This window comes from Astyanax mexicanus, chromosome 9 (assembly GCF_023375975.1).
Source record: "Astyanax mexicanus isolate ESR-SI-001 chromosome 9, AstMex3_surface, whole genome shotgun sequence".
Taxonomy (NCBI): Eukaryota; Metazoa; Chordata; class Actinopteri; order Characiformes; family Acestrorhamphidae; genus Astyanax; species Astyanax mexicanus.
This window is the reverse complement of record NC_064416.1, coordinates 28188504-28206830: the sequence shown is the minus strand read 5'-3', so window position 1 is coordinate 28206830 and position 18327 is coordinate 28188504. Positions and strand designations below refer to the sequence as shown.

The window sequence follows — 18327 nt, the reverse complement described above, 5'->3', positions numbered from 1 at the left end:
GATTAGTGTTAGCCTGCTACTTGTAAGATTTTTCCCTTCTACCTTAAAAAGGAAGGAGTTAAATTCAAGTGCTACAACTTACCATTGTAGTTATTCCACTTTAAATTCTACATTTGCCATTGTTTCACACTTATTGTACAAGATATTTTGAAATTGTTTTTGTATAGCCCATTACAGTTTTACCTTCTTACAAAGAATTACTTCTAGGCTATTGTATAGGACAGTGGTTCTCAAACTCTCACTGGTAGTACTCAAAGCATACGCCTTGCTCAGCTTGGTGTACGATAGGGCCTTTTATCTATTTAGCAGTGAGCAGTTACTCTTAGGAATGTGACCTATTGGCAAACCAGTTTGAACTGGAATATGGGCGTAAAAGAAATAACATTGGTTACAATAGGTTACATAGAGAGTCACAAAAGCCACATAAGGTAACTATGAGACACAGCAATGTTGTTGTAAGCTAAACTAAAAAGATAGAGAATGGAAAGTCCCCTAAGTGACCCGTGTACACAATGTGGGTAAAATGTGCCATTTTGAAATCACGTCTGTCTCAACAGTGATAATAAAGCACAGATGCGAGAGGGAGTGACCAGAAAGCTTTAGACACTTATTTGGACATGCTAAAACTTATTTTACACAAGACTGAATCTAAACTGTGACTTTCACACTTTAAGTTTAAAACTTTGGTAACTTTTTTTTTTATATTTCAGCATTATTGAGATGTTAGCTTTATTTCAACATGTAGCATACATACACTGCTATGTTAATATGTATGTCATTTGGAAATGATGCCAAGTAGCTAATTTAAAATCTGTCTCTGGTTCTTCAGTTGCTGATTTTACATTGGGAAGGCCTTTGGAAATGGCACCAGCTGAAAGGGAAGTGGAGAAGTCCCAGAATAACCAGGTAATTAGTTTTAATGTTGTTTGCTGTAAATGCAGGGTGGTTGATAATATAATGGAACAGACTGATAATTATCTGATGTAACTTAATCTGGAGCGCTGAGGAAGCACAGCCCTTAAGCTTTGTTCCAGTTTTTGCATAAAATACATGTGAGAAGGGAGCATTGCTATGGGCAGTGTTTATCATTTGTGCATTTTAAATGTAAAAAAAAAAATATGTAGCTCTCTCTCTTTCCCTCTATTTTCTCTCTCTCTCTCTCTCTCTCTCTCTCTATTTCTCTCTCTCTCTGTTAAAAAAAAGGTTATTTGGGCGATACCATTTATTTTATTATTTTTTTTAATTTCCAGTTCTGTAAAAAACACTTTTTGTAAACGATTTCATGAATATTAAGAACCTTCAAACTGGGAAAGAACTGTTTAACTTATTTTAAGCTTATTCACATTCTTTACTTATTTTTTCCATTAAATATTTTATGGAACTATAAATATTTTAATAGATTTCTTAAAGAACCCTTTGGAGTTTACCTGTACAATTACAGTAGTTAACTGTATTTTATTAATAATTGGCATTCCAGTGCATTGCTTTAAACTAATTTTAATTTAAATTGTACTGTAGAATAATTTACATGAATTACTATACTGTAGAAAATACTTGTTATAATTTATGTACTGCACCTCAACACTGTACTGTATTTTAAATATTCAGTATTTTACTGTTGATAACTTTATGCTGACAGACAGAGATTTCATATAAATATTGTAACAGCATTCAGTGCCATACTATTATTTTAACAGCATGTGTACCTATACGCAATAAAAAATAACAAATATTATAGCTTTGGGTAAATTTGTATGGTATACTTTATGTATGAGATTTTTTTGGATAAATGTGTATAATAATGCATTTGGAAAGCCTTCAGATTCTTTTTCTGCTGAAATGAAATAAGCTGCAAAAGGAAACACTACAATTTCACACAGATAAAAGTATTTGGACCATTTGCTATGAAATCTTTAGTTTAGCTGAGGAGGCCTCTCTTTTTTTTACTTCAGTTGATTGATAATAATTAATGGAGTAATAGTTGGATAATATTTGGAGTTTGGACATTTGTTAAACAGAATATGTGTGTTATACTTTAGATTTCACATTTATCTTTGAGGACAGATCTGTACATTTTTGGTATTTTAATCTCAGTCTCTTCATGAGGGAGAGTCACCTGGAATAGGAGTTCCTGGAGGTGCTGAACAATAGTTGCTGTTTTTCCTTCACGCTGTGAAGCTCCAGCTCATCCCAAATTACCCCAAATCACCATCTCAGTTGGGTTTAGGTCAGAGGATTGTGGAGGACGAACACTTTTTTTTCTTCTTAATTCCTTACCTTACCCATACCTTAATTGTTTTCAAGACTTTAATAGTACAATCTACAATGTAGAAAATAAATTAAATAAAGAAATACATTTAATGAGAAGGTGTGCCCAACTCTTGACTGGTACTGTACATATATGCCAAATATGTGAATATGTCAGTATTTCTACATGGCTGCACTTTTTATATGTACTGAGGAAATAGTTTTTGATCTCTCTCTTTGACCATTCTTCCACTTTTCACAGAACGTATTTGTGAGACTGCGCAATCTCCCCACTGTCAGTATCACATTCGAGGTCATCGAGGGGTCATACGTCAGTGCAAAGGCTGCTAACCCGCTTCTGTCTTCAGTATGTCGAGTGTGTGAGGAAGGCATGAGGAGTGCTGGCAGTCTGGCTGCCCGCGGCATGCAGCCTGCTGTCCACATGCTGCAGCCTCAGCGTGAGTTCCCTACCAGACTGTCTGACCTAGAACAAACTCTACACTTGCTATGATCTGTGTATGTCCTTACATAAAGCTTCTGACAAGAGAAGATTTAATTTAATTCTCATCAGTTCTCATTAATTCTCATCGACGGTGGCCCCTCTCTAGAGAGATTGAAATAATGGGAGGAGGGTTAACTTGCACATTTTGACCATTGTAGGGTAGTGACTGTAAAATTATATTTTACAGTCTCTTAGGGCGTTTTTACACCAACACTATTTGGTCTGGTTAAAACGAACTCTGGTCTGTTTGTAACTTTAGTGCGGTTCAATTGAGCAGGAGTGAAATCAGTAATCGCAAAAATCAATCAAAAGTACTGGACCGAGACCACCTTGAGGATGTGGAGTGGTCTGGAGCGGTTCGTTTGTGGTGAGAACGTGATCCGATCTCGATCGGATCCACCTATTAAATGTAGTACATTTATTTGAGCTAAACTGCTGATAAGGTGCGGTTTAAACTGATATATTAGCCAAATAATGCTAATTACCACAGCTATGAACAAACGCTGTGTCCATACACGCGCAGTCTGTGCTGCATTCACTTCTCACAGCCAAGTGACTCGGTTTACTATGTGTACATCTGTGCTGCAAGTAGTGCTGTGGGATATGACGATAAATATTGTGGGGACAATAGAAAAGTGTCTATCGTCCCTATCGTTTCTACAGTAATTTCATCAATTGATCATGCAAATATATAAAGTAGGTACGATTAAATGTATTGACGTGGTCACTTTTCATGAACTCGGTTTATTTAAGTGAAAATAAAGTAATTTTCGCCAAAAAAGCTTCATAATGTGTTTTTGTGACATGACTCTGCTTTACGTTATTTGACGGACACGCACGGACACACCGGTTTGCGACATGCTTTAAGTTATTAAACTCATGAGAGCTGAACAATAGAGACGCATTGTTCTTTTGAAAAAATTAGCTAGTGCATCTACCTCATCTGTTTTTATTTGATATATATATATATATATGTTGATATATATATATATATGTTGATATATATGTTGATGCGCAAAAGGCAGTAATTCTCCTTTGTAAAAGTTGGGTTTAATGTCACTTTGAAATAAAGTTGGAAAAAAGTAAGTAATGATATTATTTTGTCATATTTTTTGAAGAATAACTGAAAACATACTTAAATGTGGTATATCATGATATATATCTTTATCATGATATAAAAAATTCCATATCGTGATATATGATTTTTCCCATATCGCCCAGCACTAGTTGCAAGTCCAAACACTGTGTTTGAAAGTGCAGCGTTTCAGCGTTCAGTTTTGTGTTAAACACAGATATATGCGCTGGGAAACTATATATACTTTTATTATATTTACTTTTTTTGTATACTTATATTTACTTACACACCAGACAGCTCTGACCAATCAGAGGACACAGCCTGCTCGCGGGTTTATTGATGCGCATTTTGGTGCGTTTAGATTTATGCCTGTGTGAAACCAGACCAAACAAATGGAGAAAACCCTCCAACTAAAAACGAACTACAGGGGTGAAAACCCCCTTGGACAAAATGTAATTGCTGCAATCAGGCTAAACTCTGTGTTCTATTCTCAGTTCTATTCATTGTACTCTATGTGATGATTGCATGATTCTCTTTATAAAGGCTCATTATACTTAAAGTTAAATATGGGTATGGGTGTCTGTTAGTATACTGCATTCATGCATTTTGTCCCTATTTATGCACATTCTCTAAAAGCTTAAAAGTTGCACTGTAATAGTTCAAAACAGATCTTATGTGAGCCTTGTTTCTGTACCACACCTTTATTTTTCATGAGATACTTTTGCAGTGTTAGAGGTGATGACTTTTACTCAGGCGAAAGCCAGAGAATGTCCACATAAAAGCCTTCTGAGCCTTTCCATCTGAGTAGATCAGAGGTTTAATATTTCACATTTTAGCACTGATGTCCCACCGGGAGAGCAGAGAGGACAGCAGCCCTGTCTAGACACAATATGAGTCATGACTTCAGCTTGACCTGTGTACTAGTGAAGAGCTGCAATTTCAAAAGACTGTTAGATTGAATGGTTAGTTGTGCTGTGATAATAGTGGACTAGCTTATTCAGGGAAGTTATTACTAGACCATCCCAGACCAGACACTGGTTAAAATTTAAATGGGATTTCTTGTAACACCCAACATGGTGTCTGTTTATGGTCCTGTTCATTTTCAACAAAATGAGGCAATCAACATGCTGGCTGTGCTGAGAAGGGAGGAGAGTCAGTGTGTTGGTGGTCCTACAAGGACTTTGGTTTATTTCAGTCTGTAGACTGACCATAATAATGGTTGGCTTAAGCAACTGGAGTATGATTCCAATTTGATAAATAACGTAAATGAGTAATTGTCCTAGTACCATATTTTTTTCACTGTAAGGCGTACTTAAAATCCTTTAATTTTCCCAAAAAAACATATAATCCGGTGCACCTTATTTATGAATTTTACCAGTCAGGTTGTAAGAAGCAGTAAGAAGCACTCTGTTCTCCAGCAGTGTTAGCATTAACCACTAACCTCGCTAAGCACTCGCTCTTTGGCCATTTAGAGGTGAGTGTTTTCGGCCTGTAGCCTGCTGCTAACCCCAGCTAGCACTGCTGGAGCAGCGTTAGCATTACCCACTAATCTTGCTAAGCACTCGCTCTTTGGCCATTTAGAGGTGGGTGTTTTTGGCCTGTAGCCTGCTGCTAACCCCGGCTAGCACTGCTGGAGCAGCGTTAGCATTACCCACTAATCTTGCTAAGCACTCGCTCTTTGGCCATTTAGAGGTGGGTGTTTTTGGCCTGTAGCCTGCTGCTAACCCCGGCTAGCACTGCTGGAGCAGCGTTAGCATTACCCACTAATCTCGCTAAGCACTAGCTCTTTGGCCGTTCACAGGTGAGTATTATTGACCTGTAGCCTGCTGTTGACCCTGCTGCTAATTAGAAGGAAAACTTTGTGACACTCCTGTGCCTTACTAGAGTCATATAAAATGCCCCTTATGTGTAAAAATAGACCAGAAAATAGACTTTTATTGATAGTGCGTCCTATAATCCGGTGCGCCTTATAGTGCGAAAAAATATGGTACTATATATCTAAAGCAGTAAAATAAATAATAATTACTTATCAACTCTGCAGAACTACCAGTGATTCCTGGCTGTTTTTCTCAATATCACTGTAACATAGGAAAAGCTTTGTAGTAACCCCTGGGGTATAATAAATGTCACAGAGCATAAGAGGTTAAATAGGTTTAAATTTTTGTCAGTTATGAGGGAATAATTCTGGAATTGGGACAGAGTTGAAACTTCTGTTTGCCAGGCGAGACATCTGGTGGCAGATGTTGAAATTTGGAGGACTCTTCTACATTGTGCAATGATAAATGGGTGTGTTACCCTGAGAGGGACACGTACCCTGACCAGACACTCCAGCATTGCACCCAGTGTTTCTGGGGAGGATCTGAGGACTGCTTCCCCAGCCAAAAATAGAACAGAATAGCAGAATAGCAGAGGACGGAATAAAATGTAATTAATAAACAAAATTACAAAAGTAGGCGCAGCAGTAGTATAATAGTAGTGAAAAAGTTTTTTTTCCCCAAATTATTATTATAAATAATAATAATAGAAATAGATGAATAGATTAATAGAACTATCCTGCTCATACTGTTCTACTGTTTTAACTACTACATTCTCTACATATACAGTACGTTTTCACATTTAACACATTGCATTTTTGTTCTTTTATATAATAAATGTATATAATTTTGTTTAACTATATAATTTTCTTAATTGTACAATTCATTTTCCACTCAATAAATTGAGAACTGCAGTTTCATGCAGACTCCCCAGACTCTGCAATACTGACCTTTCATAAACTTAATAAAGAAATAAAGTTAAATCTTTGAATAGCTCATATTCCCACTCGGGTATTACACAAAATATCTGTAGTATTGCCTCTTCTTTTGCAAGTGAATGCTTCCTTCTCAGTGTAGTTAGACACGTTTGTATATCAGCATCTCTGTGTAAGAGAATCTGCTAAATGACGTAAATATAAATATATATCATGTATAATAAATAGTTGGAAATTGACTAGAGTTTGCTTTAAGGTAAGAATAAAGAACCTGAATCAGAATAACAGAAAGCAAGAATATAGGGTTTACATAGTACATAGTATTTATTTCAACTAGACATCAATGTTGACATAAGCAGCCCTTAGGACAGTTGACATAGTTTTAGAATAAGCATATATAAATGATTATGTATGTTTGTCAGTTGTCATGAAACGCGTAGGCAGGTGTCATGTAGCCTTATGCCCTCTCCAGATGGGATTAGTTTCTCAGGGGGACATCTGTGAAAAATATTTTACACTTCTACTCAGTAATAAAACTCTTGCATCTGGACTGCAGTTGAAAAAAACATGAGGACCAGTGAGTTTTTTTGACATGGTGTTCAGTAGCTCCTCCATTTCCACTCGCTGTTGTGTTTACGTGGATTGCTGTGGAAACAAGCACCCAATGTGTTATTACGGTGGGTGGCAGTGGACAAATAACTATTTTATTAAATGCAAGGTGACGAGACTCATAGATGTAACTCCGGATGGGACTAAAATTACTGGAGAATCACGGAGTTCGGAGAAAAACAGTAGGTAATTCAGCCTGCAATTTTCTCAAAGGACGTCTGAGAAAAACATGTACATGGTCATTCTGGACGGGAATAAAATCACAGAGGACCCCCCCCCCCCCCCCCCCATAAAAGAGAAAATTACCTCAGGACCCCCTGAGAAACTAATCTCGTCCAGATAGGGCTTTAGGAATACTGTATTACATTGCATTACAAGAATAAAAAATAATAGAATATTGTTTTAATATTAAATAATTGTTTAATACCTCTCTGTTCTTTTGTTTTGTATCTGTATCAGTGTGCCATAGACCCCCCTTCCACTAATGACACATTTGAACATTTAACTATGCACAGTTACAGCTGCCAACTCCCTGGCCTGTCGAGGACTGGACCAACTGGAGGAGAAAGTGCCGGCTTTGGAGTACCCCCCTGCAAAGGTAATGCATATTTTGACATCAGTTAAATTACAGTAAAGGTGTATTGATTTAATGTTGCTTTATAGGTGCACATATGAGACACATATAGAACTTTAGTCTAATATTAAATTACGTGGTAATCATAGGGATAGTGTAGTGATTAAGAGTGTAAGAAATCAGTATCAATATCATATTACAATATTTTGTCCTACATTTATGAAGTGATTGTCAAAAAGACAAAATTTTCATTTAAACAATCATAAGGTGTCACCTTGATCACAATATTGCAATTTATTAAATTTTGACCTCTGTATTGTGAATGTATCGCCAAGTTCTTGCCAGTTCAGAACACTAGTAGCAATGCACCAAAATTAAATTATTTGACCAAAAAAATTAATTGTAATTAATTATAATTGATTAACCCATTAACATGCCAGCATTTTTATCTTTACTATTTATCTATTTTCTCTTTAAGCATTACATCTAAAGGTTTCATGTTTGACTAAAAATTACTGAAATTCTTAATTGTAATTGAAATAAAAATGAATAATGTTGAAGTAAATCTGCAACGGTGTAAATGAAATGTAATGAATAAAAATAAAATTAGCACTTTCCTGAACTATTAACATTTTAAAATCAATATTTTTCTAAATACAAATTAATCATTTCATTGTCCCTCAAACCCTTTGCTTTCTTACGGTTTTCTAGTTTTAATGTCTATTATTAATCATGCAGAATTTAGGGCTGATTCCTCTTAAAACTTATCTAAAATTATTAGGTGTATAAAGAGTGCAATACAGCTTCTCAAAGTGTTTTTTAGAAGTGCCCAAAGCTCTCAAACCTTTCAAAATTTTACTGGAGAGATAAAGGGATTTGTATCACCTTTACCTGTAGCCCATATACAGGCCAAGGACTGTTAAGGGTTTTTTATTATCATGGCATTAATTGCTCTCTTTTCCCTCCCTTTTTATCAGTTGGCAGCAGGGATCGCAGGCCTGGCGTCTTCTGCAGCGCGGAGTCCAGCTGTGCAGTACGTCCTGAGCAGTTCCATTTCAAAGCTGGCAGAAGAAGGAGCTGACACTGCTCTGACTCTTACTGAACACCTAGTCAACTACATACTCCCAAAACCCACTGAGGAAAAAGGTAATCAACATATCTTACAACAATCCTAACATTTTGAGGGATGCTGAATGTGTCTGTGCTCTTTTAAAGTGACCACTAGATGGAGTTATTGTATTCTCAGAGTTTAACCATGCTTGGCTGCAACATGAGAACATCTGATACAGTAGTTGATGACCATTAGACCTGAAAGCAGCTTTAAGTTGATACGATTTCCTGTTCCTGTTTCCAGTTGTCTGCAGTTTATAATGGTTTTATTATTTCTGACCCTCAGTGGTCCAAAAGTGCTTGAAACCCATACCTGATCATAGATATTCCAGAGGGATCCAGAGAGATGTTCTATTTGTGATAAAAGAAAAGTATGCATGGAATAATTTAGTCACAGACAGAGGCCTTTAATGTTATCTTCTAAGTCTGTAATGTCACCTGAATGGGGAGCTATTACAGTGTGCAAAACAAAAGTTTCAGTCTTGGCACTGCAGTGTATCTTTTGTTATTTTAGTTTTGTTATTAAAATCCAAATTTGAATAACCATTGGATGGACGTACTGGTCCAAATGTAACTGGCTCCCAATTCTCGACCTAGCACTGCAACTAAAATGGGCTTTCAGTGGGCAAATGAAATTAAATAAGCATAATAAACTCTACAGTCTCTAGAGAATAAAGTAGGGACTGATTCTGTTACTTAGACAATGGAACCCATCAATATTTATTAGCGAAGATACTAGGTACCCAGCTAATTTCTTCTCAAAAAGTACCTTTGTAATGTAAAAAGAAATAAGATAAAAAAAAAAAAAGATTAGTTTATTTGTGCCCATAAATTATCTAATAAGGCCATTTCACACCAGCACTATTTGGTCTGGGTAAAACTGACTCTGGTTTGTTTGTACCCTAAGTGTGTTTCAATTGAGCAGGTGTAAAAACAGTAATCACACTCAAGTCCAGATCAAAAGAACTTGACCGAGACCTGAGAATGTGATTAAATATCAGCTATTAAATATACTCTATTTATTTGAGCTAAACTTCTGATAAGGCGCAGTTTAATCTGACAGAGTAGCCAGATAACGCTAATCACCACAGTTATGAACAAACGTCTCTGTTTGTCTCTGCTGCTCCATGTTGTTTACACATGTGGTCTGTGCTGTATTCACTACTCACCACCACGACATTCTGCTTACTATGTGTACATCTGCGCTGCACATCCTATTAAAAAAACACTGTGTTTGAAAATGCAGCATTTTAGCTTTCTGTGTTAAAGCAGTTTCACACTGCACAGAAATACGCACTGTAACACATCTTCTTACTATTTTTACTCCCTCACAAGACAGCTCTGAACAATCAGAGGAAACAAAGTGTGTGTGTGTTGTTTATTGGTGTGTTTTTTTTTTGTGAAACAAAACCAAACAGAGGGAGAAAATTTCCAAGTAAACAAACTTACCATCTGATTCGGACCATAGAAACTAACTACAGGTGCGAAAATGCCCTTAGATAAGAAAGTACACGTAACTACATTGATTGCTTTAAAAGGTATATGATCCATATCTCTGAATAATCAATGGTCACAGATACTTTTAGACTAGTAGTAAGTTGTCAAAACGCTGCTCTTATTGACAGTCTTGGTATACAGATTTTCTGTTTGGGAAAGGCCAGTATGATTCAATATACTGACATTCCAGTCATGTTGTTACCTCAAACCTCAAAGTTACCTCAGGGGACAGCTTGGGAACACCAGCTATAGTGTTGATGATAGTGTGTTTGAGTTTGTTTTGTGCTGGTATGATTGGATCAGACACAGCAGTGCTGCTGGAGTTTTTAAACACTGTGTCCAACCACTGTCCACTCTATTAGACACTCTTATCTAGATGCTCCACCTTTTAGATGTACAATCAGGGACAGAAGCTCTGAATCTGTTGCTGCATAGTTTGTGTTGGTCATGCTATAGTCCTTCATCAGTGTCACAGGACGCTGCCCACAGGAAGCTGTTGGCAGGATTATTCACAGTTCACCAGTGGCACTCAGGTGTTTAAAAACTCCAGCGGTACTGCTGTGTCTGATCCACTCATACCAGCACAACACACACTACTAACTCACAACCAGTAGTGCCTTTATATGGTGTAGAAACAAGGATGTAGTTTTAATGAAGTGGCTGCTCGGATATAGTCATTTTATGGTAATATCTTAATAAAAAATAAACTATTTCCATTATGGTTCTGTATACAGCTCTGGAAAAAAATAGTTTCTGAATCAGTTTCTCTGATTTTGCTATTTATAGGTTTATTTTTGAGTAAAATGAGCATTGCTGTTTTATTCTAGAAAGTACAAACAACATTTCTCCCATATTCCAAATAAAAATATTGTAATTTAGAGCATTTATTTGCAGAAAATTAGAAAAAGCTAAAATAATACATCACAGACCACAAACAATGCAAAAAAAAACAAGTTCATATTCATAAAGTTTTAAGAGTTCAGAAATCAATATTTGGTGGAATAACCCTGGTTTTAATCACAGTTTTCTTGCATCTTGGTATGTTCTTCACCAGTCTTACACACTGATTTTAAATAACTTAATGCCACTCCTACTGCAAAAAAAATCTTTCTCTTGATAATATTCCAGAGGTTTTTAATTTGTTAAAATTAAAGAAACTTCATTTTTAAGTGGCCTGTTTTTTTTTCAGCGCTGTAGATGCTAGTATGATATACTTATATTTCTGAACTGATCTGGTCTTCTGTGCCAAAAGCAGAAGAGCTTGTTAGCTTGTCCTGGAGATGAAATGTTATGTGCCATTGCTCATCCACAAAAGTTTCCTGACTGCACAGTACACACTGTACAAGAACTAATGATAAACAGCAGGGGGCTGATTCTGCCCAGGTCATTACCTCTATAACTGCCATGTCTGCAGACAAATCTGCGTACAAACACGTTCCTGTGAATAGTGAGACATCTATAAACTGTGACCTGTTTTTATCAGACAGCATGTCCTGCTTGTCTAACTGCCTGGAGTACAATGAAAAGGAGTTGACCGATTAACACCGCCGCCAGGACAATGTGATGAAGCTGGCATTTGACCCAGCACTTTTCCCGAGCAAAAAAAAAAATAGAAACTTTGCTAGGCTACACTTCAAAAACATGCTACAATAGATTGTCTTAGATAAACCAGTCACCAAGACACTTCTTTAGGACACTAAATATAAATATTCTGTGACATCACTCTAAAAAAATCATTTTTTATGATGAAAGCAAGTGGTTCATCTATTTAAGGCTACAATCCACTTTTTTAGATGTGATTTGTTTTCAGGGCTGTATGTTCTGTTCACCTCTGACGTTCGTACTTAAGACTTTTAAGCTCGAAAATACAAAATGATTTCTGCTTAACCTCTTGAGACTCTGCGTCTTCATATGGGAACTAGGGGTGGGCGATATGGGCAAAAAAAAATATCTCGATATTTTTTTGGATTTTTGCGATAACGATATTTTGACGATATTTTCCAAAAAATACAAAACTATTCTAAAAAAAGTATTCAATTGAACATGTAAGGTTCAAAATATGGTAAAAAAAAAAAGGAAATTTTTTAGGCGCTTTTCAGATTTTCTATTTCTATTTTTTATTTTTAGATCCATAAAATGATATATTTATGTGGATGAAGTGTTTTAGTAGCTCTATATTCTGCTATTAGAAGTTTTAAAATCACCATGTAAAATTATAAACTGCTCCCTAGATATGATAGAGATCTGAACCTGGGATGGTCCTTTCTTTCTGAAAAGGACTGGAAACTTTAGAAGAATAAAAACTATTAATTTTATAACTTATTTCACAATAAAGAAGGTCTCTCAGCCTGTTCTCTCCCTACCCTCTGGAGCAGATTTTCCAGAGGGAGGGGGGAGCGCTCTCAGAGTGTCCGGTTTCAGAGCGGGCTTCACCTCTGTCCCACATAACTCGCCACCTGATTGGCTGACAGAATGTAGGGGGGCAGAGGGGGGCTCTCAGTCTGCCCAACTACCATGGTAACACGCATGCGCAGTTTGATCGCTCCAGAACAAAGGGAAAGTCTCAGAACACAGCGCTGGAGTTTCCAATAGTTTTAATCTGCGTCGGATTTATAAGAGCGCTTCTCAGACATAAATGGGGATTATTGGGGACTGGATTGATGGATTTTCTGATGGTTGGGTGGATTCTGAAGCCAGTGCTCTCAGGTAGGTGCTGATTCGCTCTGTTTGGGTGTGGGGGGTGTTCTGCAGGTACCCCGGGCGGATCAAAGAGTGTGTTTTTATCACAAACCGGACCGTCTAGCGCACGCTTTCAGCTCTAAAACGAAATACAGCTAAATGTGACTGAAAAGTAGAGATTCTTAGCTTTAAAATGGCATATTGGGTGTCTATATTGAGCCTATACTTACTCAAACACAGCCAGATATGAATTATGATATTTTTCTGGCCCGCCGGCGGGACAGGGCGTGTTAATACTAGAGACCTGCGCGGGACAGCATTTCCAGTCCTGCTCCCGCAAAAAAATATGATTTTCAGTCCCACTCCCGCCCGCAATTCCCGCATGATTCCGACGTTCGCGTTACTGCTCAAGGCAGTTCTTGTCATTGGCTTGAGGTATTAAAAGTGATGTACTTAGCTGAACACATCAGCTAGCTGCAATGACAAAATATTCAAATAAACAGAAATATTTAACCAAAATAACAAATAAATTCTTACACAAAACAAACTAAAAAGTAAACAATTAGAACTAAAAAAAAAGAAGTAACTAAACAAAACCCACCTACAGACCCAAACAAATAAACGCCACAATAAAGCAAACACAACTGAAAGCAAACAGGGCCTGCAGGCCAAGACACAAGACACAGGCCAAGGCCCTCTCTTTAAGGAAAATAAATGAATAATAAATCGCAAAAACAAATAAAATTGGAAAACAAACAAACTAAACTAAACCCAAAATACTAACGAAACTATAATCTAACGAATTGCAAAAGATGAAAAATAAAAACGTCACACAAAAGTAGGAAAACAATAAATAAGTAAATAATAAAGTAAATAAACTGCGTCTGGACGACACCAAATACAATAAATCACCCAGAAACAAAGAAATAAACAAACAACAATGTAAGGACTGGCAAAGCACCAGCTTAACCAGAACCAGCACAACGAAAGGAAGAGCAGCTAAGGTTAGCTTTCCGAGACTTTCCGTCTGCCTCACCCGCCCGCAATGAGCTTTCAAAATGTGCCCTGCGCTGCACTACTATGCATTGGGTCCAGCGGGTGCAGGTCTCTACTTTATACACAACGCACTCTGAGTTTAGTTAATCAGTTGTTTTTACTTACATTATGTATATGTATAAATATATAAATAACAGCCTTAAAATACGATGCAGTTTATAAATTTTTGGCGATTTAAAAAAAAACAAAAAAAACTCGATATTACAAAATTACACATCGTCAAATCAACATTCACGATAATTTCGCAAACGATACATATCGCCCACGACTAATGGGAACATAACATTTCTGCTTCTCTGCACCATGATACTTAATTTGTAAAAATGTTGACTCCTAGGCCTCATAGGGAGACACTGCCCAGACCATCTAGTGGTCACATGACAACATCACACTCAGTTAATTGAAAACAAGATGGCGGGAATCCCAGTCAAAAGTTTCTACAGCCAGTCCAAACAGAAACGTGGGCTAGGTGAATATTCTTATTGAATTCTCATTGAATTCTCATCTGCCAGAGCCCTGAGAGAGCACAATTAGCTTTGCTCTTCTTGGGTGGGTAGATGGTGCTGTCTTTCCCCACATCACTCTAAAGGGTGATGTCAATCAGCACAAGGTTTCTGTGAGCTGACATATGGGAACCTCTGATACATGTGAAGCGGTGGCTGACTTTACATGTATCGGAGGAGGCATGTGCCAGTCTTTACTCTCCTGGTGTTCGGGCATCACTAGTGATAGGGGGAGTGCATAGTGAGTGGGTTGGGTAATTGGCCGTGTAAATTGGGGAGAAAATGGGATAAAAAAATAAAATAAAATAAAATAAAGTTTTGTTTTCATACTGGTTAAGTCCTAATAATCAAAAAAGTCTGGGTCTCAGGAGGTTAAGTGGTTTTGGTTAAAAGCAATGTGAACACCCTGAGAATAATGTTTTTCTCCAGTTCTGTTTAAAATTATTTTAAACACAATCAAAGCAAAAGTACTGTATGAGCTTTAGGTGAAATATATTATTACCCTGTAGAAGTATCTATAGCATGTAAACCATTAGACTGAATATAATGCAGTTGCTGTTAAATCAGCGTTTTTTATTTTTTTGACTCCCAACATAGAAATTGGTGGTGTTCATGTGCACTTATCTTAAACGAATAAACAATATTAGCCTAAGCTCATTTGTAAATAAGATTTTTAATCACAATGTGACAACCCAATTTGAATAATAGTAAAAAAAAATCACACCTACCCACATGTAAATGATTTGACTGTAGTGTTTCAAATGATCCAGTCAAACTGGATTATTAGATATACAACATTTTTTCTAAAATTTTCAGCTCCAGTCTATTTCTCTGTCATGTGCCTCACAACCTCACCTTACATTTGTTTACCATTGGCATTTTACCGGTGCCACCAGCAAAGGGAATCTGTTTAGCTGGTGTTCTGTCTAGCCATCTAAATCAGTTTACAGGCTTTTAATGCTGCCTGTCCCAGTTCAAAAGCGCTGAATATAGTCTGCTTAGCTCTGGCTAAAGCCATCCTAGCCCTAGAGCCTCATGATCATTGGCTGTTGTTATTACATTGAGGCACGTGTGCTTGTTGTTTACACAGAGTGGCAGTCAGACCATCCATCATCTTTAGGAACTTCCGCTGGTGTCCACATGTACTATTGGATCAGCTACAATCTCACTATTCCCTCTTGCTATTTTTGTCAGTTTCTCTTGGATTGTGTTTATGGTTATTATTTCTGTGTCCTGTCCTGTAATATCTTCTAATTTTAGTATGTCTTTACCCTACTTGACCCTATGACCAGTTTAGGCCAGTGTACTTTTACTAAGCTTAGGCTCCATTCACGTTACCCGACTGAAGTGACTCAAATCAGATTTTTTCATACAAACATCTGGCATGTAATCCAGAGGAAGTTAGACGGCACAAGCTGAACTGCTTGAAATTTTGCACAAGGAGTGGCATAAGGTCACCCAAAAGCAGCATGAAAGACTGGTGGAGAGCACTCCAAGACACAAGAAAGGGTTATTCAACCACTCTTCCTGATTTAAACCATTAGTATTATTGTTGTTTCTAAACAAATTTGAGCTTGTTTACTTTGCATTATTTGAGGTCTGGAAGCACTACATCTTTTCCATTATTTAGATAATTTCTAATTTTCTGCAAATAATTGCAATAAACAACAATATTTTTAGTTGGAATTCGAAAAAAAAATCAGTAGTTTATAGAAAAATACAACAGTGTTCATCTTATGTAACCATATACAGTGAAAATAGTATAATCAGAGACCAATAATGATTTTAAAGTGGTTTATTATGTGTTTATGGAGCTGTATACCATGTACACACTGACAGATGAATCTCATATATTAGATTCATACTAGTATAATAATAATACTGAAATACGGGACTCCTGTAATTGTAATGATATCATATATAGTATGTTCTTAATATTGATTAAACTTATTGTAAATATTGGCCAAAATGTGCTGCACATCTTGCAGCACAAATAGTATTGAGTGTATTTTAATAAATGCCCCTAAATATACCAAATAAACAATCAAAAGGACCACATATAACACAATAACCACATGATGCATACGTGACAAGTTAATACTTCATTGCTTCTCGTTATCCTGTATACAGTATTTCGTTATTTGGTCCATATGGGACTGATATCCACAAGCAGGAAGAAAAGCTTTGTGTTTTTCCTACCGCTCACTGACCTGACACATTTATCCTTCGTCAAAGAGACAGGCTAATGAAGACGGGTGAGTTTTGGGTGGTTATGAAAGAGCGGGGACGTGTAGCAGAAATGACTCCCTTCCGCTTTCCTGTCTTCCCAGGCTTTGGAAGAGCATTCCACTTAAAACCATTCATTTCATTTAAGATTCCTAACCTTAAAGACAGTATGCGACTGGAATTGCTGGAATTGTTATGTGTCTCAGAGAAAAGGAGAAAGCATTAAATCACAGGGTTGCCAAAACATATTAAAGCTTTAGACTGTATTTTAAGGAACTGTTTCCGCTGTGGTTTTAACAAGTTTTCAGGGCCTTTTTATAACTATAGTTATTTCACTGAGGACCAAATGAGTTAACGGGTTTGTAAATTTGGAGCATTTTGGTTTGTTTCAATCAGGGGACAATAAGATTTAATCATAATGCAGCTTAACAAATCGTGCAAGAATTTTCTCAACTCTGATTGAATAGATTTGGTTTGGGGAGGAGCAAGAAAATGTGAAACTGTGTTCAGTGCTTTTTAAAATGGAGCAACAGCAGAGAAGACACAAAAGACCATAGCTGTAGTAATTACCTTGGTAGCATGGCAGGTTAGACTACACCTGCAAAGCCTACAGTTTTCTATAATTACAGACTATAATTATTGTTCAATGTGTCTTCCGCCAGCGTTTCTTTTTAGATATTCTATCCTCAGCTAGAGTCAGTAGAGCAAATCCAGTTATAATGAGGATATGGCTAAACGGAATTAAATATATGAAGTAGATAGACTAGTAATAGACTAGTAATAGATTTTTTGTGTATGTATTGTGTATACTTCTAGTGGTTGGGTGGGTAAGGTGAACTGGAATTGGTGGGGTGGATGTGGGCAGGGTGGGTAAGAATGTGGGTGAGGTGGGATGGGTGTGGATGAGATTTAAAAGGAGTACTAAAACATTGTCTGTTTGTAATGCACTATATTGTACATCACTATTGTAAGTTGCTTTGGACAAAAGCCTCTGCCAAATGTAATGTAATGTTAGCCTCCAGATATGGTGGTGCTGTGTTTGCAATGTGTTGTGATGAAAAGGCTGATTAGTCACAGCGGTGCTGCTGGAGTTTTTAAACACCTCAGTGTCACTGCTGGACTGAGAAGAGTCCACCAACCAGAAATATCCCAAGAGCCAAAATGTGTCCTGTGGGCAGTATCCTGTGACCACTGATGAAGGACTAGTATGAAGGATTACCAACACAACCTGTGAAACAACAGATTCAGAGCTTCTCTCTGTGGACAGTGAGTGGACACAGTGTTTAAAAACTCCAGCAGCACTGCTGTGTCTCATCCACTCGTACACACACACAGCGCAACACACACTAACACACACCTCATAAACCACCACCATGCCAGTCAGTGTCCCTGCAGTGCTGAGAATGAAAAACCAACCATCCAAATTGTACCCACTCTGTGGAGGTCCTCTGGGGTTCTGATCATTGAAGAACAGGGTGAAAGGAGGATAAAAAATTATGC

The 18327-nt window shown here is 37.1% G+C and overlaps 1 protein-coding gene across 1 annotated transcript in view; it reads left to right on the top strand.

Moving 5' to 3' along the window:
* The first annotated feature begins 528 nt into the window (after positions 1 to 528).
* plin1 (perilipin 1) overlaps positions 529 to 18327 on the top strand; it is a 39627-nt gene continuing 21828 nt past the window's right edge. The window contains exons 1-5 of the mRNA XM_049483615.1: positions 529 to 686; positions 830 to 906; positions 2510 to 2705; positions 7698 to 7780; positions 8734 to 8902. Of these exons, the coding sequence (XP_049339572.1) occupies positions 862 to 906; positions 2510 to 2705; positions 7698 to 7780; positions 8734 to 8902 (493 nt within the window). The 5' untranslated portion in view covers positions 529 to 686; positions 830 to 861. The remainder of the gene's footprint in view (positions 687 to 829; positions 907 to 2509; positions 2706 to 7697; positions 7781 to 8733; positions 8903 to 18327) is intronic.